Here is a 26,730-nt window from a genome sequence, read left to right as displayed (position 1 = left end):
TCTTCCCATAGAGAATCTTGTACATTGTAATGTTTTTTTCAGTTAGTGATTTCTTCTCAGATACTGGCTGAAGAAAACATAAAACAGATTGAATTTATGGGGTATTCTGTACGTTAATTAACATTAAATTTGGAAAGTTTTAATTTAAAGCAGGCACCAGGCTTTAGACCAGATTGAGGTAATAGTGCTATGTATAGATTCTACTTATACGTTTTCTACCCTAAGTAGTAATTATTAAGAAAGTCAGTCTCATGTCTGCCATTTTATTCTTTTTTTTTTTTTTTTTAATTTTATTTATTTTTTCCCCCAAAGCCCCAGTAGATAGTTGTATGTCATAGCTGCACACCCTTCTAGTTGCTGTGTGTGGGACGCGGCCTCAGCATGGCCGGAGAAGCGGTGCGTCAGTGCGCGCCCGGGATCCGAACCCGGGTCGCCAGCAGCAGAGCGCGCGCACGTAACCGCTAAGCCACGGGGCCGGCCCTGCCATTTTATTCTGAAGTGAGAATTTTCACTGATGTAATTTTTACACAGGGATCTTCATTCCTATTTATTGGGAGACCAGGAAGAAAACGAGAACAGTGCAAACCAACAAGTTAACAATAACCAGCACGCTCGAAATAACAACGCTATCCCTGTGGTGGGGGAAGGCCTGCATGCAGCTCACCAAGCCATACTCCAGCAGGGAGGGCCTGTTGGCTTCCAGCCTTACCGCCGGCCTTTAAATTTTCCACTCAGGGTAGGTATTATACCAACTTAACCAGAAGTCAAGTGTTTTCAAATTTCTATTGAGAAATTTTGGTGTTATTGGTGCTATTAGGATGTAGTCCTCTGGGTAGACATGTCTTACAGTCCCCTGACAAGAACCTGAGTTTTTTAGTCCTCTCATTATACAGAATAATATACAGAATAAATTTGATAAGTTTATCAAATTTTAGAAATGGGTCATAGTGTTGGGATTCCATGTGCTGTTATTGCTCCCTGCTGTTTGAAAGGAACAGTATAAAAGACCCTAGAGCAAATAAGAAATTAACATTATTGATACATTTCAACTGTGTGTCAGGAAGTGGAATGAGTATTTTAATGTTTTTCTCGCATTTAATCCTCATCCCAGTACTGCAAGGTATGAGTAGTAATCTCATGTTTGCATCTGATGAAACTGAAGACCACATTGGTTAAGGAAGTGCCCATCCCAGTGAGAGACTTTTCCCCCCAAACTGCACCATAACTGTTCCTGACAAGGGTTGCCAGTGACCTTCGTGGTGTTAAATCCGCTGGTCAGGTCTTGCTCCTCATTTTCCTTGCTGTATTAGTAGCTTGCTACATGGTTGGTTACTTCTTGCTTTGCAAAACACTTTATTGGAAGGCATTCAGGAATATTCATGGGAGAGGTGATGCCTTTAAGTCTTTAAAGTTAGGAGCCAGACAGAGAAAAAAATGGCAAGTGGGAAGGGCATTCTAGTCATTTGCCAGGACAGGAGGCAGGTTAGACATGGTAGGTTTGTGGCCACAGGGAATTAAGTGTATCTGGAGGGTGAAGTGTATGCAGGAGAGCTGCGAGGGATCGGGGGAGCTGTGAGAGGTGAGACTCTTGGATCAGGAAAAGGTACTTTCTGGCCCAGATTAGATAGAGAATCACTAAGGGGGTGTCTCAAGCAGTGAGAGCTGACAAAGCCTCGGAGGGTTACCGTCTGTCCTTTTCAGTCTTCCCGCCAGAGTTCTGCTGTCTGGGCGTGGGAAGACCTGTGCCTGGTAAGATTAGAAGGCCAGCAGCAGTTGCACCTTTCTGCCCAGGGTAGCCGCTTCCCTTCTCTCAGTGTGTTCCCTTTTTTTTTTAATTGATGTTTCAATAGTTTTTAACATTGTGAAATTTGGGGTTGTACATTTTTGTTTGTCCACCACCATGTATATGTCTCCCTTCTCTGTCCATATTCCACATATGAGTGAGATCATACAGTGTTTGTCTTTCTCTTTCTGGCTTATTTCACTTACCATAATACCCTCCAGGCCCATCCATGTTTCTGCCAGTGGGACAGTTTTGTCTTTTTTCATGGCTGAGTAGTATTCCATTGTATATATATACCACATTTTCTTGATCCAAGCGTCAGTCGAGGGACGCTTAGGTTGCTTCCACTTCTTGGCTATAGTGAATAACGCTGCAATGAACATAGGGGTGCATAAGCCTCTGGTGGTGTGTTCCCTTTTTATCTGCACTTCTCACTACAGGAGCCACCAGCTACATGTGGCTGTTTATGTTTAAATTTAATTAAAAGTAAGCACAATTTGTAAATATGTTGGGTGATGGATGTGTTAATTACCTTGATGGTGGGAGCCCCTTCACAATGTGTACGTATATCAAATCACATTGTACATTTTAAATATATTAACAATTTTATTAGTTATACCTCAATAAAAAAAGTATTTCTGAAAAAAGAACAAAAAGTACATTTCCTGTAGGCAACACACAAAGTAAATACAATTTTTTTTTTCTGCCGGGAAAGAGTCGCCCTGAGCTGACATCTGTTGCCAATCTTCCCCTCTCTCTCTTTTTTTCCCTCCCTAAAGCCCTAGTACATAGTTGTATATTCTAGTTGTAAGCCCTTCTAGTTCTTCTATGTGAGCCACCACCACAGCGTGGCTACTGACAGACAAGTGGTGTGGTTCCGTGCCCAGGAACTGAACTTGGGCCTCCGAGGCGGAGAACCCCAAACTTTAACCAATAGGCCATCAGGGTTGGCTCAGTAAACACAATTTAAAATTCCATTAGTCATTCACACTGACCCCATGTCAAGTGCTCAGTGGTCACATGTGCCAGTGGCTCCTGTATTGGGCAGTGCAGCATACCTATTTCCATCACCACAGAAAGTTCTAACTGGACAGCGCTGTTAGAGAGTGTGCTTTCCTTTCATGAAAAGATGTTTTTGAGAATTTGATAAAGAAGTGAATAATTTAGTTTTAATTAATAGTGAGGGAAAATTTAAGCTGATTATGTTTGATTTTTGTGCTCTCTGATTAAAAAATGTGTTTACTTGTTTCTTGCTGACGTGTTTGATTATACGAAAATGAACACTTATTTTCCTTTTGGCCGAAATTATAAGTAATTTTACCTAAAATAGAAATTTCCTTTTTATGTGAAATGGAAGGAAACCTGGAAATACCAATACAAGCAATTTTTTTTTACTGGGAGAATTGTGTTGATTCCTTGAAGGGTGTCATAAACTACATTGAGCACATGTGAACCGTTTATGCACTCTTATTTTTGCCTTACAGATATTTTTGTTGATTGTCTTCATGTGTATAACCTTACTGATTGCCAGCCTCATCTGCCTTACTCTACCAGGTAGGAGCTTACCCTTGCTATCTGCTAATGACATCATGAAAAGTCACTTTGTTTTAAAAGGGTATATCTTGCTGTGATCTGATCTTTCATCAAATATAAACTTGAAGTAGTTTTCCCCTCATTTTTGATTGAATATGGGATATTGATCTGGTTAGAGCTCTCCGCCTCATTGGACTCGTTTATATTGCAGCATAGGGGAACAAAGTCAAGATATAATTTATGGTTCATTTTTGCAAGTAAAGTACTTGTGGTCACTCAGTTTTCATGGACGTTGTACTGTTAGATTATGGCTCTTCAAAAAGTCATCTGTGTGGGGCCGGCCCCGTGGCTTAGCGGTTAAGTGCGCGCGCTCCGCTGCTGGCGGCCCGGGTTCGGATCCCGGGAGAGCACCGACACACCGCTTCTCTGGCCATGCTGAGGCCGCGTCCCACATACAGCAACTAGAAGGATGTGCAACTACGACATACAACTATCTACTGGGGCTTTGGGGGAAAAATAAATAAAATAAAATCTTAAAAAAAAAAAAAATGCCTTTAAAAAAAAAAAAAGTCATCTGTGTGGCTTATATCCTATTTTCATGCCAGTCTTTTGTTGTTAATTATGTTTGCCCTCATTGTGTACCTAATTATCTTTCCAGTCTGCTGATTGCTATTGCTAGAGATCTTTATGAAGCCAGACCGTTTCCTTTTATTGTCTGGTATTCACAAATACTGGTCTTTAAATTTCAGCTAAGCAACGTTTCTTTGTCTAATAAGTAAGAAGCTGTGGATGAATATAGTAGTTCATCTTCTGCAGAGGTCAGGGGTAAATGGGGTGGAGTCTGAAGCCAGAGACAAAGTGGCAGGAACAGCTTGCTGCCCCCCCCCCCCCCCCCCCCCCGTTAGTGTTTATAGTGAGCCAGAAAATTCTAAGTCATAACTGGCATGTGTTAGCCACTTAAATAATCAAGTGGAAGATAATTTTCAGCTCTTAGCAGGCATATACATGTATATTGAGTTAGTGTCTTGATTACACTAACTCAATATAGTTTTATAAATCAAATTTGTATTAAATACTTGAGTTTTCCCCATGAGAGCTAAGGCCAGGAAGGAGCAACTAGGAAATTTAATTTCAAATGAAGTTTCTTAAAAATATATATGTATTTGCTAGTCCATAGGAATTGTGATTTACCTTAAACTGGTAAAAAGAAAGATTTTGGTTTTTTACCACATAGTGATTTTTGACCTTTAAAACTTGGCTCTTAAGCTAGCTGCTCCTCATAACATACCTATTAAAATGTCAAAGTCTAATTAACCATTGGGTACAATGTAGTAAACATATTGCTGAGAATTTTGAACTTTGGACAGTTTTACATTTGTGATTTTTGTGTTCCACATTCATGTTTTTATCACAGATATTAAGAAAAAGTTAACAAAAGAAGGAAACTTAGTTTTAATACTTGACTTTGGCAGTAAAGGTACTTTAATTTTTTTGAAGATTAACTAAATATTTCCCTATTAATCCAGTCCCACCATCTAGTGGAAAGAATGTAGTTATGTTTAGTCATAGAAACGGTTGGGGTCATGGTACATATTTAAGGTGAGAGGATGCAGTTTCCCTCCTTAGTTTACTTTTCTGTAGCTATAATTTAACTGATGTTAAGTTACTGCAGACTAAAAACTGACCCTGTCCTCTCAAAAACACTTTTGATTATAAGTATGTGAAGTTTGAAATAAAAAGTGGCCATTAAATTTTTTTTGTGTGTGTGTGTGAGGAAGACCAGCCCTGAGCTAATATCCGATGCCAATCCTCCCCTTTTTGCCGAGGAATATTGGCTCTGGGCTAACATCGGTGCCCATCTTCCTCTATTTTATATGGGACGCTGCCACAGCATGGCTTGACGAGCAGTGTGTCGGTGTGCGCCCGGGATCTGAACCTGCGAACCCTGGGCCACCGAAGCTGAGTGCGCACACTTAACCGCTACACCACTGGTCCGGCCCCACAGTGATGATTTTTATATCTTTAAATTAACATGCACATGCGTTTATTTCATGTAATGTTTACATGTTTTTGTCTTTAAAAATGAGTTATTTTCACACCCACACTATTTTGCGAAGTTACAAGGAAGTCTGTGGTTATCAACATTATGGCTTGTAAGGCTTGACTGTTGAGCTGGTTTAGTTTGATTGGAGGCAGTGTGATTCAGTGGTCAAGAGCGTGAGCTTTGTCATGTATGTAGACATGAGCTCAAATTCTGCCTCCACCTTTGTTACCTTGGTTGGGCAAGGTTCTGTTGTTGAGCTCTGTTTCTTAATCTTCAGAATGGCGGTAATAGCTTGTTGGGAGGATTAATGAGCTAATGTATGGAAAATGCTCAGCACAGCCACTAGCTCCTTTTAGATATTCAAAAATAACAGATAGTACTGTATTCAGGAGAAATCAATCCATAGAAAAATACACTGGAAATTTGGGTCTTGCTGTTCTAGGTAGCCTTATTAAGAAGTAACCATAGGAAGAAAGTTGCTATACAAATGATCTTGCCTCAGCGTTAGATTTTTGTGAGTATAAGGAGTATTGTAATTGTCTCAGTGTGAGGCAATCCCTTAGCGCTCAAATCTGTTTCCTAAGCTTCAGTATATTTAGATCTTATTTTTTTCCTAAGAAAATTAGTTAATATTCTTTGGTTATTGTGTTTTAAAATGTTATTGTGCCTGTTTCTTACTAAAGTAAGGTTAGTTTCCTGTCTTGATGAACAAGCCAATTGAAGAAAGTTACTCTAAATTATTTGTAACGTTCCTAAATATTGGAAGTATTGACAGCACAAATAATAGAAAATAAGTTCTCCGCTTTTGTCCTATTTTGTGCATAATGATTTCATTTGGTGGTAAAAACAATGAAAACACAACCCCCTCAAGCTTTTTCAGTCCTGAAAGAACAAGTAATTGGCATGGCAAATCAGAGTGCGTGTCACCGGAGAGGTCGTCCCCAGTGACTCACTGTGTTTTGGTTGTGTCTTAATCAAATAATTGCATTCTTTAGAGTTTGTGGGGTTTTTGTTTTTGGTTTTTTCTTTTGGTTTGGTTTTTTGTTTGTAATGAAAACACTGATAATAAAAACGTGACATCTTTTTACTAATCACTTACAATGATTGAAAATACTGATAGAACAAAATGAGTGTCAGGAGTACAGTTCTCTTTACATAGTCACATGTCTCATTTATCAGACTTTCTCTTTTCAGTATTTGCTGGCCGTTGGTTAATGTCATTTTGGACGGGGACTGCCAAAATCCATGAGCTCTACACAGCTGCCTGTGGTCTGTATGTTTGCTGGCTAACCATAAGGGCGGTGACGGTGCTGGTGGCGTGGATGCCGCAGGGACGCAGAGTGATCTTCCAGAAGGTTAAAGAGTGGTCCCTCATGGTAGGTTTTTCTACCCATAAAGACTGATCTTCACAGAATATTTTTCCGGTCGTTTCTTTAAATCTTTTCACTTTTGTTTCTTCATTATGCTGATAGTGTCAAGCGAGTTGATGTTTTGAATTACAAGGAATATTCCTTTAAGACAGTAGCTTTCTGGTTCATTCTGAGAACCACAGTTGTGGGTGTATTTAGGGTTAAAAGAAAATCATGCTATTAAGTGATCCAGTAAGACCCTTGAGTAAGAAATGTAATTAGAAAACTTATTTTGGAGCTTGATTACGTTTTTAAGGAATAAGATATTCTGTAGAATTTAAAATCAATTTGTTTAAGTTGAAATTTCTTTTAATGATATTCTTTCTAAAATTTGATTTTTTCATCTATTTGAATGTGTAAAATCTTGACTTCAGGATCAAGTCAGTGTTTTTCATCTAAGTGGGATTCTTTTAATTACACAGTCTATTGCTACTTCAAGAATGTCTTTGCTAATATGAAAGTGTAGTAAGTAATGGAAATTATTACTCTAAATAAAGAACTTAGTTGCCACAAAGGTGGAGGAAAAAATGTCACAGTAAGATGATTGGCTAGGTTTGGCGGTTTGTTGATTGTAGTGTTGGCTTTGACTGGTAAATATCTTTAGGTCGCTGCTTATGCCTTTTCATTTGTATAATCAGGTCTAGTTTTGTATCTGAATTTATATTTCAGTTTCACTGAAAGTTTAATATCCAGTGTTGAAAGAAAAACATGAGATTCATTGTATATTATGAATGGAGGAGTTTAATTGCCAATTAATGCATAAGATAATGAGACACTTAACTATATTTAAAATACAGAAACCAGCTAATACCAGTTTTCATTTGATATTCTCCCATATCATGAAATTGCCATGTAAAGAAGCAAGTACTGCATCTTCAGGTGTACCATATTAGTCTCTTGTTGAAACAGATGTACTCACTGAGGCTGCCTTAAGGAAAGGGAGGGTTATCAGACATCAAGGCCGCTTTGAAGACTGATTTCTTTGTCAGGATTTTGTAGTGGCTCTTTCATAGTATCTCTTCTTTTTTTTGTGTCTACTTTATTTTCATTTTGTCACTTGGTTGAAATTCTAGAGCTGTGCTAATACAGCAGTCATGTGGCTAATGGCTACCATATTACAACAAAGATATGGGACATTTCTATCATCCTAGTAAGTTGTGTTGGACTTCACTGTTCTAGAGAGAGCCAATTTGATCAGCTTGATTAATTACCTTAACTAGGGTTATGCAGAGCCCTTCTTCTATACCAGTGCACCTCAGGGGTGGGTGGGCCACCATTGGATCAGGGGCTTGGGACAACCAGTAGCTTTTCTTGGACAAACAAAAGCCTACTCCTGAGAATGAGATTGAAAAAAACAGCAAAACCACCTGGTTAATATATGTAATAAAATTAATTTTCTATAATTTTGTAACAACAATGGATACTGATTTCATGTTTTCATTATAGCATGAGCTTTTATAGTTATGCATTCAAATCTCATTTAAACATGTAACATAAAATGTGTGTAAGTTGTTTAAGGTAATATATTCATTCTGTTAGGTGTCAGGTTAAAGAAGAAGAATAAACTTCCAAATGGAATAAGTAGTTTGGTTAAAGTCAGAAAGACTCTCTTGTGTGACATGCCTCTCATGTCTTAATAGATAATGAAGACTTTGATAGTTGCGGTGCTGCTGGCTGGTGTCGTCCCTCTCCTGCTGGGGCTCCTGTTTGAGCTGGTTATTGTTGCTCCCTTGAGGGTTCCCTTGGATCAGACTCCTCTTTTTTACCCATGGCAGGTAAATGCGTGTCTTTGACTCATGTTATTTCTTTATTGATTTGCAATCAGAAAAATCCTTTTTGTTTTTATGAGAAAGATTGGCCCTGAGCTGCCATGTGTTGCCAGTCTTCCTCTTTTTACTTGAGGAACATTGTCGCTGAGCTAACATCTGTGCCAGTCTTCCTCTATTTTGTATGTGGGATGCTGCCACAGCATGGCTCAAGGAGTGGTGTGTAGGTCTGTGCCTGGGATCTAAACCCGTGAACCCTGGGCTGCTGAAGCGGAGCACGCGAACTTAACCACTATGCCACCAGGCTGGGCCCAGAAAAAGCCTTAATTTTTTAAAATGATTTTGAACAGTTTGTTTAGAAGAACTTAATTTTTTATTTTCTAGGAACCCTTGTAAAATTGATTAAATAATGCATTTTAATCTGTTGTTTCAAAATATGCAGGTCATATAACTCCTTTACAAGACCTTAGTTTATACGTTAAAATGTCACTGTTCATTAGGCTTCACCAGTATTTAAAGATACAAACTAATATGTGTTTTCACCTTTTAGTTAGGTTTAGATATCCTGCTCTTTTTGGCTTTGAGGCTATAAGCAGTAATTTATACTTTTGAATAATTACAGCATGTTTTCCACCAAGTCATAGGCTTATTAAAAAGAGTGTTCTGAAGAAACCTGTGTAGGTCACAACAAAGATCTTAAAGCTCACAGAAAAAGAAATTTAACTTTTCTATAGTACGCAGAGCCTGAAGTTAACATCATAGACCTCGAGCTCTTAAGAGATATTAGGGGAAAGAGCTAGGTATCGACTTCAGTCATTCAAAGGTTTTCCAGCCTTGTTTTTACCTTCTCTAAGTATATTACAATGAATTTTCTGGAAATGAAAAGTATTTGGGATGTATTTCACTTCCTCTACTTTCCAGATGAAGAACCTCCACAAACTTCATTTAACAGCAAATATTTACTTCAGTGCTTTTATGTGTGCCAAAACGGTGTACTGTATAACTCAGAGGGAAGTGAGGCTAATGCAGGAACTTCTTGAGGACCTTACAGGCTGGTGGGTAGGACAGACAGGCACACAGGTATGCGCTGTGATTGGAGCGAGCACAGGGAGCTGTGGCACTGTGTAGGAGAGGTGTCTAATCTAGCTTTGGGAGTTGCAGATGTGGTTTTCTGTAGGAGAGAATGTCAGGGATAACCTACCTGGTAGAGTACAGGGGAGTGAGGAGGGAAGAAGTGTATTCCAGGAAATGAGACAGAGCATGCACATGCAGGGAACTGCCTCTAATCCAGTGTGCTCATAGATTAGAATCGGAGAGAAAAATGAGTAATAAAGGGAAATAGTTAAACACATATGGTGCCTTTCTGTAAGAACTGTATTACAGCTACACAAATAGCATCAGTGATTGAAGGAAAGCCGTTTTTTTACAGGATAATGTCAGCTAATAAAAGTAGAGGAAATTACAGACTTAGAAAATCACAATATTGCAGTAGTTAACAAAATAGTTGATTCCAGCAAGGATAGTCAGTGGATGCTGAGCCCCTCAGGTGAACATTTATGGGTCTTCAGTTACTATTGCTGTGCAGCGTTACCTCACAACTTAGTGGCTTAGAACAACCATTTATTTTGTACACAGTCTGTGGGTCAGAAATTAAGACTGGGTATATTAGTTTATCTCTGCTCCCTGTTATCTGAGGCCTCAACTGGGAAGACTCAATGGCTGAGTGTGATTTGACAGCTGTGGCTGGAGTCATTTGGAGACGTCACCACTCACGTGTGAGGGTTGATGCTGGTTTTGGTTGCACCCCATCTGGGCAGTTGGCTGGAGTGCCTGGATGTACCTGGGGTTCCTTACCTGAGGTTGGTAGCCTCAAGGCAGTTGGGCTTCTTACACAGCACTTCAAGGAAATGTGTGTTCCAACAAATAAGGCAGAAGTGGCATCACCTTTTATGACCTGGTCTCAGAAGTCCTACAGCATCGCTTTTCACTACATTCTACTGGGTACAAGGAAGTTGCAAAGGTTGGCCCAGATTCAAGGGAAGGGGGACGTGGACCCTTACCACTCCATGGGGGAGGAATTAGCGGGCATGTTTTGACACCACTACAATGCGGAAGTGGTTATTTGCATGGTGGCAAAGTGTCACCTTAAAGATTACTTGATATCTCAAAAGGGAACACACAGCTTGACAGTGGAGAGGTCAGGCAGACACTGCCTTAACCCACTGATCACTGCAAATGCAGCAGACAGATAGTATGTGAGTCTGCAGCACTGAAAAAGAGCAGAGGAGCCCAGACACCCAGGAGCTGGCCTGGTACTATCAGCTAGGCCTTGGTGTTCTCCTGTTGGGCAGAAACAATTTCACAGAACATCAGCATCACACAGGGCCACTCTGTGACCTTGATGGATCAAGACGAAAACAAGACCCCTCTGTAGTCATGTCTGAACACAGGCAAAACAAGAGCATTGTCCAAACCACAAACGTAGCCCCTTATCCTGGGTGACATGATTGGCTGCTGCTTTGTTACCAGCTACAGTTTTAGCCTCAGTCTGTCCCTTCTTCTGGGTAAGGTTTGTTAAGATACCCAATTATAGGTTACCTCTGCTTTCTAATAGCATCTGACACAGAGCAGGGCCCTGCTTCCTTAAATCCTCCCCAGATCACCTCACACAAGTCGAAATGGTGTAAGAAGCCTTTCCTAACACTTTCTTACTAAGTGCTCCAAGTTCCCCATACAGTGTGTTCTCCCTCACTGCAGTAATAGTAAATGCAACTTGTTCAGTTACATGAGTGTTCTTGGTGGTCTTGACAGTACCTAATGTTGTCACCTCAGAGGATTACTTGCAACTATCCAATTTTAAGAATGCTTATATATTTTGACCCAGTAGTTTCGCTTTTCAGAATCTGTTGCAAAGAAACATTGATGTGTGTGCAGAAGGAGGCACAAGCAAGGCTGCTCCTGCTATTATATCATTTTTTATAATGTCAAAAAAAATTAGAAGCAACCCAGATGTCCGTCAGTAGAGAATGATTAAATAAAATGTAGTATATCTTTGCTTTGGAATTCAGTGCAGCAGTTAAAAAGAGCGAAGTAGAGCTGTATGTTTTACTGTAGATAGCGCTAAGATGCTTTTTGAGTAGAGGAAAACGCAAGCTGTAGACACACATGTACAGCATGATATCCTTAATATTCTGGATAAAACCCCGAAGTTTGAAAGGACAGCTTGCTTTTCACCATTCCTGACTCTAAGCCACTTGCCTTTCCTGCGTCGAGCAGCTGCAGATCTGTGGGAGACTGGGCTCTTTTGGAATTCTAGCAGAGGAACTAGTGTGGTGTGTCCTGTCCTGTGGAAAAGGACTGGAACACAGTGGATCTTGAAAGAGCTTGAACCGTGGCAATCTGTGGACCTCCTCAGGTGAACATTAACCACTCTTGGGTGACTTCTGGACTCGAGGAAGCTGAATTGGTAGGTTGACTCTTGCCTGCCGTCCCCTGGGAGGGTGCAGAAAAAGCAGGGAGGCTTTCTGCACGTCTCATTAGGGGTCTCTTGGCTTGCTGTCCCAAAGGTCTAAAGGGCTAAAAGATCCTCTTGCAGCCCTTTAGAATATTCTTAGTCTGACCTGAGGCTCATTGAGCCTGCAGAGAGAAATAATGAATGCTTTATCTAAGTGGGGCCCAGCAGCCACAGAAAGAAAGGTCAGGCAGAGCAATCAGAACACCTACTCAGTGACAGGGAACTGCTTATGGAGCCATGAGCATCCAAATAAAAGAATAAAAACACAGGAGGTAGAGGGCAGTATGTGTGTATGCACACACAACAGCAATAAAACAAAGTGAAATTGTTGTGGCGCTATATAGTATGGATTTCAAACAAATTGAGTAGATGAATTAAAGATGTGGATAGTCACCACTGAGCCTCAGGTTGGAGGCCTGGAACACCTATGCGAGGCAGAGAGCAAAACTGAAGAAAAGGGGAGCCGACCCGGTGGCGCAGCGGTCAAGTGCGAGTGCTCCGCCTTGGTGGTTCAGGGTTCACAGGTTCGGATCCTGGGCATGCACCGATGCACCACTTGTCAAGCCGTGCTGTGGCGGCATCCCATATAAACTAGAGGAAGATGGGCATGGATGTTAGCCCAGGGCCAATCTTCCTCAGCAAAAAAGAGGAGGATTGGCATAGGATGTTAGCTCAGGGCTGATCTTCCTCACACACACAAAAAAAAACACTGAAGAAAAGGAAATGGTGGGGAAAAGATAAAGGTATTGGAAGATACATCCAGGAGTCTTAACATACCCACGATATGGGTTCCAGAATGCGAAAATGAAGGAGCATTGAAACAAAAATAGAAGAAAAATTTAACTGAGTTGAAGAAAAACCTAATTCTCTAGGTTGAAGAAAAATTTAACTGAGTTGAAGAAAAACCTAATTCTCTAGGTTGAAAGGGCTCATCAAATCTGGTGAAATGGAGGTTGATGAGATGAAGTTGATGAGAAGAACACATATTTCAGTGTATCTTCATAAAATTGCTGAATTCTAAGGGTAGAGAGAAATCATAAGCTTCAAAAAAAAAAATCATACCGGCAATGAACTTTTATCTGTAGCACTGTAGAAATAAAAGGGACAAAAACCAAGCTTTCTGTACCCAGGCAAAATGTCATTCAGCCATCCGTCAGGACGAAGAACAATATTTGAGGATATGCATGAATTCAGTGCATGCATCAACCTCTCACCCCGTTTGAAGAAGATGCTTAGAAAACTAACCAACCAAACCACTAAATCGGAACATTAGCTCCAAGATGATGGACAGTGAAGAGGAGGAAGAACAGTATGAGCAAAATCCATATGAAAATGATCCTATATATTTTCTATGGGGCACATATGTATAGATATAGATAAATGCATAGGGAAAAAATGTGGAGAGTACATACCAAATGTTAGCCATGGTTATTGCTGGGCAGGGATCAGGATTTGGGCTGGTGGTCATGGAGAGCTCCAGCCTTCTCTGGAGCTTTCAGTTTTATATAAGAATAGATCTAAATGTTATGTGTTACTTTTTATTTATTTTTTTTATTTTTTTTTCCCCCAAAGCCCCAGTAGAGAGTTGTATGTCATAGTTGCACATCCTTGCAGCTGCTGTATGTGGGGCGTGGCCTCAGCATGGCTGGAGAAGCGGTGCGTCGGTGCGCACCCGGGATCCAAACCTGGGCCGCCAGTAGTGGGGTGTGCGCACTTAACCACTAAGCCATGGGGCCGGCCCCTCCGTGTTACTTTTTTTAATACATCTATTTTTTTAAAAAGATATGCAGAGACTAGGTTATGAAGGCCTTTTGTGTGCCATGCTAAGGACTTGAGGGTTGTAAGCAGGGAAGTCTTACATGATCTGATTTGACTTGAAGAGATCACTTGGTGGGCGTTGGGAGTAGTGATGACTCCACTCTCCGTGGTGGAGAGTGGGGGTGGGCAGGCCGGAGGCACAGTGAGGAGCCTGCTGTGGTGCAGTAGAGGTTCTAATAACTGTTCAGCAAAACTGTGAATGCTCCAATCAAGAAGCTCTCTGTGAACCTTTGGGATGGTTTCTTCAGGCCAAACATGGCTCCAAAGTCTTAATTTGACATAATTAGCTCAGCCAAAACCAGTAAAACATCCTGAGGATAGTTTGATGGAATAAAATCATGACACTGTTTTTTTTGTTGGCTTGTTGAGATCTTCATTAATGTCCACACTTTCATAATTCTTTTGGGAAAATAATGTAGATTTCTGAAAGATAGTGAGCTTTGATAGAAACATTAAACTTGAGCTGTTGGGGGAAAAAATTCCTTGGATTTTCCAGCATATGTTAGTCTTCTGTAAAACTGTTACTAATCCTGCAGAACTTCTGTTTTGAAACGAAATAATGCAAGAATATTGTATAGCCTCTATGCTGAGTTTATTGCTAAAAACAAACAAAAATCTGTTAAATGGTTTTTATTACCCTAGGACTGGGCACTTGGAGTCCTGCATGCCAAAATCATTGCAGCAATAACACTGATGGGTCCTCAGTGGTGGTTGAAAACTGTAATTGAGCAGGTAAGCAAAATTGGTTTTCAGAAAAAGACTGGGAGTGATAGTGATTATGTTTGGCTGATGGGATTCTTATGTTTCATTTTTCCACTTTTCTGAGTTTTCTACATTTTCTCTAATGAGCATATATAACTATCTTTTTTAAAAAGGAGAAGGCAGTTTGCTGTTTTGTCACCATGAATTTTCATCAGCTACTCTTAAGACTTTCCTTATCTGAAGGTTAACCAGTAGCTTAAAGTACCTAGAATCCTGTCCAAAGTGAAGGCAAAAATTAGCCGGTGTTTTTTTTTTTTCAGGCAGGAGTTCTGATGAAGGCTTGGTATTTAGGTTTCTAAACCTGTAGTAGAGAAAAGAGGTTATTGTTTGAGGCAATAAATAAAGGAAAAGGCAGAAAAAATAATAGATTTAAAAAGCAGAGGTTTTGGGGAATATTCTAGCTATGTAGTACCTAAGACTTCCTGCATTATGGAACCATCAGATAATTTGGTCATTGTGGTGATAACCTTGAAAAAGATAGATTGTGCTTCTATACTTTGATAATAAGGCTGGGAAGTATGGTAATTCATTTTAGAAAGATTTCTAATCCAAAATAACCAGCATAACAGATTTTGGTACTTACTTCTTTAAGTTTTAGTTAATCTAGAAAATGTACTTGTGGACAACCCTCTTATCCTTAGGTCAGTGCCAAATAAATGAGGTGTTACAGTTCTGTAGCAGTAAAGGAATACTTTCTTTTGATGTATAGGAAATAACGACGGTAGTTTTCCACCCACTATACACAAGAAAATCACCAATTCCTGTACCTGGAGATTTGTAGGGGTGGGGAGAGCCAGGGAATTGCCATATATTTGGACACCTCTCTCAAGTGTGGGCTGATCTGAAGTGTGCCGGATATGGGGTGCATGGCAGCACATCCGTTCATGACAGGAGTGCTTGCCAGTCCACTCTGGAGTCTCCAGGGGAGACTCTGGCCCTTGCAAAGGAACGTGGAGAATAAAGGTTTAGTCACAGCTGGAGGCTGTTGATCTTTATATTTTGTTCTCTGATGCATTCTTTTCGCAAACGGTGTGTAAGTTTAAAACGATTGAGAAACACTGGGATGCCTTGCTGTATTAATTTAAATGCTGTTGGTTTAATAGGTTTCTTTGGGATAGGAAGTGTGCCTTTGGAGGGTTCTGCCTCTTTGTCATTCACATATGAATGCTCCAGCCTACTTCTGAGGGATCCCACTTCTGAGGGAGGGGTGGAGTTGCCCCATGCCATGTGATTGTGGGCCACGGGAGGTTGAAGTGCAGAGGAAAAAACAAGAGCAATGCTCTTCTGTTTGTCCCTCTTTTCATGCCGTCTTTATTTCCCGTTATTCCCAAGGTTTTCCCACTTCCATTCTTTCCTCTGCAGTACTATCCAATAGAACTTCCTGAAAATATTCTAGAAATTCTTGAACTTAAAAAAAAAATTCACTGTAGAGTTCTTTCACTCTAAATGTTTTACATAAAATACCTTTTGATTCGTTAAAATTTGGTTTATACAAGCTTTTCAGAAACATGTTTCCTGTTTATAATGTTTTCTTATATTCAGATAAAATGAATGCAATCTTGGGTAATAACACAGATCCCTCTTACACAAGATATGTATGAAGTTCCTTCAAGTTATGTGATCTTCAGCTAATATTATTGGATGCCATCTGGCATTGTACAGTGCAAGCCTAGTGTAATTATGATTCTAGACTAGTGTCTTATTATTTCATTCTTTAGCACAGTTAAATGCAACATGTAAGGAAGTAAATGCATTTCTTTAAAACTTATGGGCACCATACTTATGTTTGTGTTCCAGAATTTGCCTTGAGTTGGGAAAAAAATAACTAATTTGAATCCTTTTGGGCTGGTAGATTCAGCTCCTTGTGGCTTAGATTCAGTAGAGATGGCTCTGTTAACCTGGAGGAATTTGTCTTATATCCTTGTTCTCATCTTTTTCCCCGTGTTTCTCAGGTTTATGCAAATGGCATTCGGAACATTGACCTTCACTATATCATTCGTAAACTGGCAGCACCAGTGATCTCCGTGCTCTTACTTTCCCTGTGTGTACCGTACGTCATAGCGTCCGGTGTCGTTCCTTTACTAGGTGGGTAATGCTGGCTGGGGAGCTTGAGAGAGCACCTTTATTAACATCGTTACATTCTTGTCACTGCTAGTGTCATAGTCTGGCTGGCTCCTAATGCTTTATTTGTAAATATAAATCCAGCTAAAAGAATGATATCAAAAGACTGTTTTTCTTAGATTTGACAACTCAGGGCAAGATTAGGAGGATCATAAAGCTCTGGTACAGTTTTTTTCTCTAGGCAGTGAGAAAGTATTGACATTTACACTCTCCTCAAAATAGGCAGGAACAGATTTTCCTTCATGTTGTCTTCTCCTGACTGGAAGTGCTGTGACTCATACTTATAAAATTAAGGAAAAGTGTGGTTTTATTTACTTAAAAACATGTTCTTTCACATAAAACCAAAGAGGAGAAGCTAATTTGTGACACTTCAACAACTAGACGTTGTCTTATCAATTATGTATTGAAGAATCCTCACAGGACCTTAAACCCAGCATATGTTCAAAATTATAGTCACAGATTTTCCCCCTCCAGATCTTTTTCTTCTCCTGAATTTCCTCTTAGTGACTAGCATTATCATCAGCAAGTTACATAAGTCAGAAACCTTGAAGGTCATCCATGTTACCTGAGCCTCTCTGCTCTCTCCTACTCAAAATGGTCTCCAGGTCCCACTAATCTGATCTCCAGAACCCAGTCTCTCGTCTCTGGCGCCTTTGCCCATGGCTCTCGTTGAGGCATACATCAGCTCTCACCTTAATGTCAGCAGCCTCCTATCTGGTTTCCCTGCTTTGAAGGCGCCATTCATTCTCTACACTGCGGCCACGATGACCTTTCAAAAGAATGATTCTCATTGTTCCTCTTTGGTGAACATCCTGTCCTTGGTTCTTCTGTGGCCTTTAAAACACAGTCCATCTCCTTGGCATAGTTGACAAGGCTTCTCCTCTGGCTGTGACTGGCTCCAGTTTGACTTCACTCCTTGCCTCACTCCATTTTGTACACAGTGAGTTTCAGTTAAGCAACCACCAGTCCCCTCTTCTTAGGGAAAGAACATATTTTCATTCACTGTCATTCTGATACACTTAGAATTTTCTTTTTTTTTTTTGCGGTTTTACAGGTGTAACTGCAGAAATGCAAAACTTGGTCCACCGGCGGATTTATCCATTTTTACTGATGGTCGTGGTATTGATGGGAATCTTGTCCTTCCAGGTCCGCCAGTTTAAGCGCCTTTATGAACATATTAAAAATGACAAGTAAGTCTAGACTTCCATTGATCTAGCCACTCTTGTTAAGGTGTTTCATTTCTTAATTTTTGTGTCTAATGTGATAAATCATAAGAGGAAAAAGTTCTCAGATTCTGTATATATTTTGAGGTAGAATTAACAAGATTTGTTAACAGATTGGATGTAGGATGTGAAAGGGAGCGTTATCCAGGACTCAGTTGGGCTGAGCAACTGGAAATATGGAGTTGTCATTTATGGAGACAAAAAAGACTGAGAGAAACTGGTTTGGGCAAGAAGATTTTTTAATTTCAAATACAAATAGTTTTCAGTTTTTAGATAAAAATAAGAAGCCTACATTAGGAATTAGCAATACCTGCCTAAGCCCTTGTTGCAACGAAAGGCCATTGGGTTACTCTGACCATTGCTGAGAAAGGCTGTAAAGTTACTGCAGAAGTGTTGGGGACCCTCTGTTTTGAGGAAACTCTACGACCTGACCTCAGTGAGAGATTGAGGACAGCCAAGGAAAACACTTTCCGGGGATAACAGCCGTTTGACCTTCTGTGTCCTAACGGAATGCTGAATCTTTTGCTTTAATGGTGTCTAGCAGAGAAAGTGAGTTTATAACTATCTGTCCTTGTTTGCCCCCTTACACATGCTGGCTTGTGATTATTTTGACATCACCCCCTTTTACTCGTGAGTGCCTTGATTTGGACAACAAATTATGTGGTCATTTTATTTACCCTGATGACTCTTAAGAGTACAGGCATACCCCATTTTATTGCGCTTCGCTTTATTGCACCTCACAGATACCGCATTTTTTAAACAAATTGAATGTTTGTGGCAACCCTGTGTTGAACAAGTCGATCAGCACCATTTTTCCAACAGCATTTGCTCACTTTGTGTCTGTGTCACATTTTGGTAACTCTCATAATATTTCAAACTTTTTCATTATTATTACATTTGTTATGGTGCTTGTGCTCAGTGATCTTTGATGTTACTAATGTAATTGCTTTCGGGCACCATGAACCACCCCCATATAAGACAGCAACCTTAATTGATAAATGTTGCATGTGTTTTGACTGCTCCACCGACTGGCCGTTCTCCTGTCTCTCTCCCTCTCCTCGGTATTAAAATTAGGCCAGTTAATAACCCTACAGTGGCCTCTAAACGTTCAAGTGAAAGGAAGAGTCGCATGTCTCTCCCTTTAATTCAAAAGCTGTAAATGATTAAGCTTGGTGAGGAAGGCATGTTGAAAGCTGAGATAGACCGAAAGCTAGGCCTCTTGTGTCAGTTAGCTAAGTGGTGAATGCAAAGGACAAGTTCTTGAAGGAAATTAAAACTGCTCCTCCAGTGAACACACGAATGATAAGAAAGCAAAACAGCCTTATTGCTGGTACGGAGAGTTTTAGTGGTCTGGATAGAAGATCAAACCAGCCACAACATTCCCTTGAGCTGAAGCCTAATGCAGAGCAAGGCCCTAACTCTTCAATTCTATGAATGCTGAGAGAAGTGGTGAGGAAGCTTCAGAAGAAAAGTTTGAAGCTAGCAGAGGTTGGTTCATCAGGTTTAAGGAAAGAAGCAATCTCCATAACATAAAAGTGCAAGGTGAAGCAGCAAGTGCTGATGTAGAAGCTGCGGCAAGTTATCCAGAAGATCTAGTTAAGATCATTAATGAAGGTGGCTACACTAAACAACAGATTTTCAATGTCGATGAAGCAGCCTTATTTTGGAAGAAGATGCCATCTAGGACTTTTATAGCTAGAGAGAAGTCAATGCCTGGCTTCAAAGCTTCAGAGGATGGGCCAGCTTGCTTGTTAGGGGCTAATACAGCTAATGACTGGAAGTCGAAGCCAGTGCTCCTTTACGATTCCAAAAATCCTAGGGCCCTTAAGAATTATGCTAAATCTGCTCTGCCTGTGCTCTATAAATGGAACAGCAAAGCCTGGATGACAACACATCTGTTTACAACATGGTTTACTGAATATTTTAAGTACATTGCTCAGGAAAAAAGATTCCTTTCAAAATATTATTGCTCATTGACAGTGTACCTGGTCACCCAAGAGCTCTGATGGAGATGAACAATGAGATTAATGTTGTTTTCATGCCTGCTAACACAACATCTATTCTGCAGCCTATGGATCAAGGAGTAATTTTGACTTTCAGGTCTTGTTATTTAAGAAATAATATTTCATAATGCTATAGCTGCCATAGATAGTGATTCCTCTGATGAATCTGGACAAAGTAAATTGAAACCTTCTGGAAAGGATTCACCGTTCTAGATGCCATTAAGAACATTTGTGATTCGTGGGGAGAGGTCGAATATCAACATCAAGAGTTTGTAAGAAGTTGACTCCAGGCCTCATGGATGACTTTGAGGGGTTTACGACTTTAGTGGAGAAAGTAACTGCAGATGTGGTGGAAATGGCAAGAGAACTAGAATTAGAAGTGGAGCCTGGGGGCCGGCCCTGTGGCTTGGCGGTTGAGTGCGTGAGCTCCACTACTGGTGGCCCGGGTTCGGATCCCGGGCTCACACTGACACATCGCTTCTCCGGCCATGCTGAGGCCGCGTCCCACATACAGCAACTAAGAAGGATGTGCATCTATGACATACAACTATCTACTGGGGCTTTGGGGAAAAAAAGAGGAGGATTGGCAATAGATGTTAGCTCAGAGCCGGTCTTCCTCAGCAAAAAGAGGAGGATTAGCATGGATGTTAGCTCAGGGCTGATCTTCCACACAAAACAAAACAAAAAAGAAGTGGAGCCTGAAGATGTGACTGAATTGCTGCCATCTCATGATAAAACTTTAATGGATGAGGAGTTGCTTCTTATGGATGAGCAAACAAAGTGGTTTCTTGAGGTGGAAACTACTCCTGGTGAAGATGCTGTGAAGATTGTTGAAATGATGACAGAAGATTTAGAATATTACTTAAAGTTAGCTGATAAAGCAGCGACAGGGTTTGAGAGGATTGACCCCAATTTTGAAAGAAGTTCTGCTGTGAGTAAAATGCTGTCAAACATCCCACGCTGCAAAGAGAAACCGTTCTGAAAGAAGGGTCAGTCAGTGCAGCAGACTTCATTATTGTCTGATTAAGAAATTGCCACAGGGCTGGCCCCGTGGCTTAGCAGTTGAGTGTGCGCGCTCCGCTGCTGGCGGCCTGGGTTCGGATCCCGGGCGCGCACCAACACGCTGCTTCTCCGGCCATGCTGAGGCCGCATCCCACATAGAGCAACTAGAAGGATGTGCAGCTATGACATACAACTATCTACTGGGGCTTTGAGGGGAAAATAAATAAATAAAATCTTCACAAACAAAAAAGAAATTGCTACAGCCACCACCCTGATCAGTCAGTCGCCATCAACATTGAGGCGAGGCACCCTCCACCAGCAAAAAGATGACGATTTGCCGAAGGCTCAGATGATGGTTAGCGTTTTTTTTTCTTAGCAATAAAGTATTTTTAAATTAAGGTATGTACTTTTTTTTTAGACATAATGCTATTGCACGCTTAATAGACTACAGTGTAGTGTAAACATAACTTTTGTATGCCTTGGGAAACCAAAAAAGTCGTGTGAATCACTTTATTGCCATATTCGCTTTGTTGTGGTGATCTGGAACCGAACCGGCAGTATCTCTGAGGTATGCCTGTAATGTTTTTTTTTGTGTGTGTGTGTGTGTGTGTGTGTGTGAGGAAGATTAGCCCTGAGCTAACATCTGTTGCCAATCCTCTTCTTTTTGCTGAGGAAGATTGGCCCTGGGCTAACATCCGTGCCCATCTTCCTCCCCTTTATATGGGACGCCGCCACAGCATGGCTTGATAATCGGTGCCTCAGCCCATGCATGGGATCTGAACCTGCGAACCCCGGGCCGCCCACCGACGCGGAGTTCGTGAACTTAACCGCTATGCCGGCCCCCTGTAATATTTTTAAGAATGAAATTTAGAGTGTTCAGGGCTTCTTCAAAGAGTTTACTGACGGTAAAAAGCACGAGTACACTTAGGCAGAGTACAAAGTTCTGTCAACCATGGAAGGATGACGAGGGGGTTTCAGTGATGAGAGTCAGTGTTTCTTACTTGTTTTGGCAGAGGAGTGAACACTGCAGACAGAATGCAAACAAGATGTGCCCTGGGGAGCTTTCTGCTGTTTCTTCTTCACGCCTGTCACCTGCCCTTCCCCAGTGGTCCTTTCCCACCCACATCTCATCATTTTTTACTTGTTATTTTCTGCTCTTTTCTTGCAGCTCAGTGTACTCTATTAATCTCTCCCTTCTATTTCTTCATGCAGAAAACTGTTGAACTGCAGACTCCATGGAGGGCATGTCTTGCCTGCCGTAGTATATCCACTCTCTAGTAGTGTTGGATCTGTAGGGGGTGCTGAGTGTGTGTGTGCATGCACGTGGTGGACTGGGGGCATGAGAGGGCGGTAGCGTAATAGACAGAGTTGCGTATGGGTTCAGTCTCCTTATTCTGCCACTGAGTTACTTTTTGATCCTGGGCAAGTTAACATTGCTTGTCTCTGTGTTTTTTATTGCTTTTTGATTGTCATAATGCTAACCCCTTTCTTGGCATATCTTGATAGGGTTTGTAGATTATGTGTGTGTCAGTGCTATGTGTATTATGTCAGCTATTACTCAGTTGCTATTGTTTAAAACGTTTACAGAATACAGTTTTAAAAAAACGCTAGTTGGTTGGGGAACAGTGGGGTAAGGAGTGGTTAACTTCAGGAAAAGAATCAGTAAGACAAAAAAAAGGATTGAACAGTGATATTATGGATGAAGAAGCAGTAAGATTAGTGAAATGTTTTAAAAAGTGAAATATTAAGCTACTTGGCATAAACTGCCAAAATATCTCATTAGGCTTATGTGTGTTGCCAGAAAAGTGACAGATGAAAGTCAGGGTGGAGAAAGTTACCACACTGAGCCCTCCGCACATGCCAGGCCTTTGTTACCGAGGCTTTTGCATGTTTTCTCTTTCTGACAACAATCATAAGACATAGGCCTGTTGTTCTCATTTTATTGATGAGTAAACTGAGTCTCAAAGACCCCAGCTCCCTGGCAGCCCTGTCACGTGCTGGCTTTACTCTCCCACTCTTAGTCAGATGCGTAAGGTCTTACTGGGGGCTCCTTGATCTGCATTGCTCCCTCCAGATGGGTACCTAGCACATTTGTACCCACCTGCTCATTGCCATCAGCTTTGTCACGCACTGTCCCCCAGGGGTCAGCCTCCAGGCCAGTTCCGCACGTTTAGTGAGGCACATCGCTGCTTCTCCTTTACAGCTTCTGCCCTTGTCACAGGGATGCAGTGTCCTGGTGGAGGACCTCCAGCCTTGTCATTCCGACCGTAGTAACTTCTGTGTCTATTTCTACAGTCCTGCACCCTCTGCCATAACCTCCCTGTCATCACATCACATAAGTTGGGAACACTTAATACCCTGTTCTTGGACTGTAACCTCCTACCTTCTGTTGTTCACATACGCTCACTTCTCTGCCATCTCCCCTTTGACCTCGTTGAAGTCTTTTGTCCTTTGATTTCTCCTTTTCTCTAGAGCTAGAACTTTTCAGGTCCTACTTTCCTCCCTGCCCAGATTTCTGATTATCATGTTTCCAGTCTGTTTCTTTGGATCTGTCACTAAGCTGTTTTATAAAATATGATCCATAGCAGATAAATCTCCTGAATAAGTTTACTCTCCCTTCCCCACCTCTGGCCTCCAAGTGTCTGAGTTTATGAGATCCCCTAACCCATGGACTGGAGCGTGTGCTCCATTGCACAGCTTCTGAGGCCTTCTGACCTTTGCTGCTCTCCTGTCTCCCTACAAACCCATACCTCACAAGGTGAGGTGCCTGCTTCTGTGCCTTTTGCAGGTGTTCATTATAGACTCCCCTTCTACCTACCTAACCATTGAAGGGTTTAAAGTGGGAGTGAAGTGATCTGATTTGTATTTTAAAAACTATCACTGGCTGTTCTTAGGAAGAATGTTTTACTATGTGAGATCATATAAGAGAGTAACCACCCTGCTTTTACAACCTAGATACCTTGTGGGCCAACGCCTCGTGAACTATGAACGGAAGTCTGGCAAACAAGGCACATCTCCACCACCTCCACAGTCGTCCCAAGAATAAAGAGGTTGTCTCAACTACCTTGACCTTCCCCTTGCCTTTACGTGTCCCTTTTTGTGGACTTCTCTTTTTGGAGATTTTCCCCAGTGATCTCTCAGCATTGTTTTTAAGTTAAATGTATTTGACTTGTGTTCTCAGCATTCAGAGAGCAGCACTGCAAGGCTCTGCTGCCCGTCCTCCATCTTCTGACATCATTGCTGTCCGAGATCTGTAATATGTGTAAATAGAAGTTCCTGGATACCCTCAACCTTGGATTAAACAGAATGTGCATTGTACATCTTTAAACAAAATGTATATTAATTTATTAAATCTAGTTGTCACTTTATTTTGGACCTGCTGTGATCTTGACAGGAAACGTACCACAGAGCCATAGTGCAGAGGCAAGACTTTTTAATGACATCTTTTGGAGCGCAACATCTTGGTGTTCCTAGCAGTTCTTATTAAGTAAACCATACATTCTGTCTGTCTTGGCTACTCAGACCTTACCAAGAATGTAAAAGGAAACAAGTAGAAATCAGCAGCGTGGAGTGTCTGTGGTAAGAAAACATGAACTTTGTGCTTCACTGTCAATCGTTTTTGGAAGTTATTTTGTATAACACCAAAGCTGTTGTACATTTTCTACTGCCTGATTTTTTTTCATGTGTCTATGTTTATAATATTGTATAGTATCTTGTGTTAGGTGACGAGATTATTTTTAATTTTGATAATTTAATATTCCTAGTGATCAGCATTGGGAGTGGGTTTTTGTGCTTGTTAGGGGCATGTCTATACTTAGAGAAAAAAAAAAGTCCAAAAGAAGATTTTCATTAGTTCCCCCTCCATCCCCTTTTCCCACACACAGCTATCTTTTTTTCTTTTTGGCAGCAGTGGCCATGCCAGATCATCGATCTTACAGAATAATTTTGCCAATGATACTGCATCTTAGTGGAATTAGGACGTACTGAGATGTTTGTTAAATGTAGATGTGGTTTGTGGTCTTAGATTGACAGCATTAGAGAAGACTGGTTAGAACACCTAGTCCTGCTAGTTAGTGCATCAGTGGTTGAGGATTAGGGAGTACATTTCTCCTCGTTTTCCATGAGTAAATTCCAAAGTCTCCAGAGCTTTTTGTTTACAGAATAAAACTACAAATAAAACCAACCTGATTTTATTTGTGCAGAAGGAAGCTGGCTGAGCTGGCCTTTTAACATAGGAGTACAGAATGTATTTCATTGGAAACGTGCTGTAAAATCTCAGAACACTGAACACTTACAAACTTCATTTTCCCTTGTAACCAAAGCTTCAAGGTAGAAGTTTAGAGAAATAGTGAGAATGGTTGGGCACGTGATCCAAGTATTTAATGATAATGGTTTATTGTAAGGGTGGTGTTTGTTGTTGAATGGTAACTTAGAAGATCTCAGAGAAAATGGACAGCATAGGTCTTCAGAAACCATAAAAGAATTTCCATATGGTATTAAAATCCATAGACTCAAATCTGAGGATTTTTTAAAATATGAACGTCAGCCAAACATAAGCTACCAAAATCAAAGCAATATGTTCTGGTTGTTTTATATTTCAACAAATTTTCCCAAGGTGGTGAGTGATTACTTTACTTTAAAATATATTTTAAAACATCAGTATCAAAAAAGAGCTTGACACAGGATTCAGTGTTACACTTTTTGGCACTTTTTAGCAGCCCTTTCTCTTGTATTTGAAATAAGGTCTTTGCTAGCCCTACCTTTACTTAGAAATTTAGTCCTACTGTAAAAAATTAGGTGCATTTTAAAACATAATGCCACCCATCGTGGTGTATGTCTATATAAATTGTTCTCTTTGGGAGAAAATATTATCAAATTGGGCTTATAATTTGATTATGTTAATTTAGGTTTCTTTTTTAATTGTCCAGAGCATTTGTAGATCTTGATATAAAGTCATTGAAACACATTTATCTGTTTTACCAGAAAGAGATCTAGGCACATAACATAAAAGATTAAAAATTGTTATTCTACAAAATTTTAAATGAATCTTATAAGATATTTTGTAAAAAAGAAAAAAACATATGAATGGTCAAAAAGTTGCCCTCCATTCACTGGCAGATAACTTTATCTTGTCTTCCTGAAGGATTTCCCCTGGTTTCTCAGTTGTGCTTTGTCCTGTTGTTTTCAATAAGCTGGATACTTTCATAAGGAAAGCATTTGCTGGCATAATATTTACTTGGGTAGCATCAAGATTTTATTATTAACCAATAGTCTTATAAATATTTAAAACCTCTAGGTCAGAGAGTGCTAGTATTGCTGCCCTTCTTCATGTGGAATTTTTTTAAATAATAGTTTTGCTTCGTTTTGCATTGGGCTAAAAGTCTTCAAGGAAGTTAATTAGGAAAGAAGACCTTTTTTGCTTCATTTTTACTATTTATAAATTGAAGACAAATCAACATTTGGGGTTAGTTTTACATGACCTGTTATCAAATGGTCATAGTATGGAGTGTGCATTTGTTTATTAGCAAATTATGTTTGATTTTTAAACTATTATTGCTAACAGGTGAGATGAAAACTAAAGGAAAATGTCAATGTGAAGTTTATGTATAGCTAGCCTTAAAAAAGCTCCATGTTTTTAGGTGATTTTTCCTGTTAGTTCTCTGGAGAAACAGTGGAGATTGGACATCTCAATTCCAGATGTAAACACAAAGTAATTTTTATTTTGACATTTAATATAACTGTTATTACCGTG

General features: G+C 40.4%; 1 protein-coding gene across 2 annotated transcripts in view; it reads left to right on the top strand.

Moving 5' to 3' along the window:
- MARCHF6 (membrane associated ring-CH-type finger 6) overlaps window positions 1-26,730 on the top strand; it is an 85,743-nt gene extending 59,013 nt beyond the window's left edge. For both annotated transcript variants that reach the window (XM_058564351.1, XM_058564350.1), the window contains 8 exons: window positions 532-736; window positions 3,268-3,337; window positions 6,555-6,736; window positions 8,410-8,544; window positions 14,510-14,599; window positions 16,582-16,714; window positions 17,805-17,940; window positions 23,934-26,730. In XM_058564351.1, the coding sequence (XP_058420334.1) occupies window positions 532-736; window positions 3,268-3,337; window positions 6,555-6,736; window positions 8,410-8,544; window positions 14,510-14,599; window positions 16,582-16,714; window positions 17,805-17,940; window positions 23,934-24,024 (1,042 nt within the window). In that variant the 3' untranslated portion in view covers window positions 24,025-26,730. The remainder of the gene's footprint in view (window positions 1-531; window positions 737-3,267; window positions 3,338-6,554; window positions 6,737-8,409; window positions 8,545-14,509; window positions 14,600-16,581; window positions 16,715-17,804; window positions 17,941-23,933) is intronic.

This window comes from Diceros bicornis, chromosome 20, assembly GCF_020826845.1.
Source record: "Diceros bicornis minor isolate mBicDic1 chromosome 20, mDicBic1.mat.cur, whole genome shotgun sequence".
Taxonomy (NCBI): domain Eukaryota; kingdom Metazoa; phylum Chordata; class Mammalia; order Perissodactyla; family Rhinocerotidae; genus Diceros; species Diceros bicornis.
Note: the sequence above shows the minus strand (reverse complement) of the source record. Positions and strands in the feature narration are given on the sequence as shown.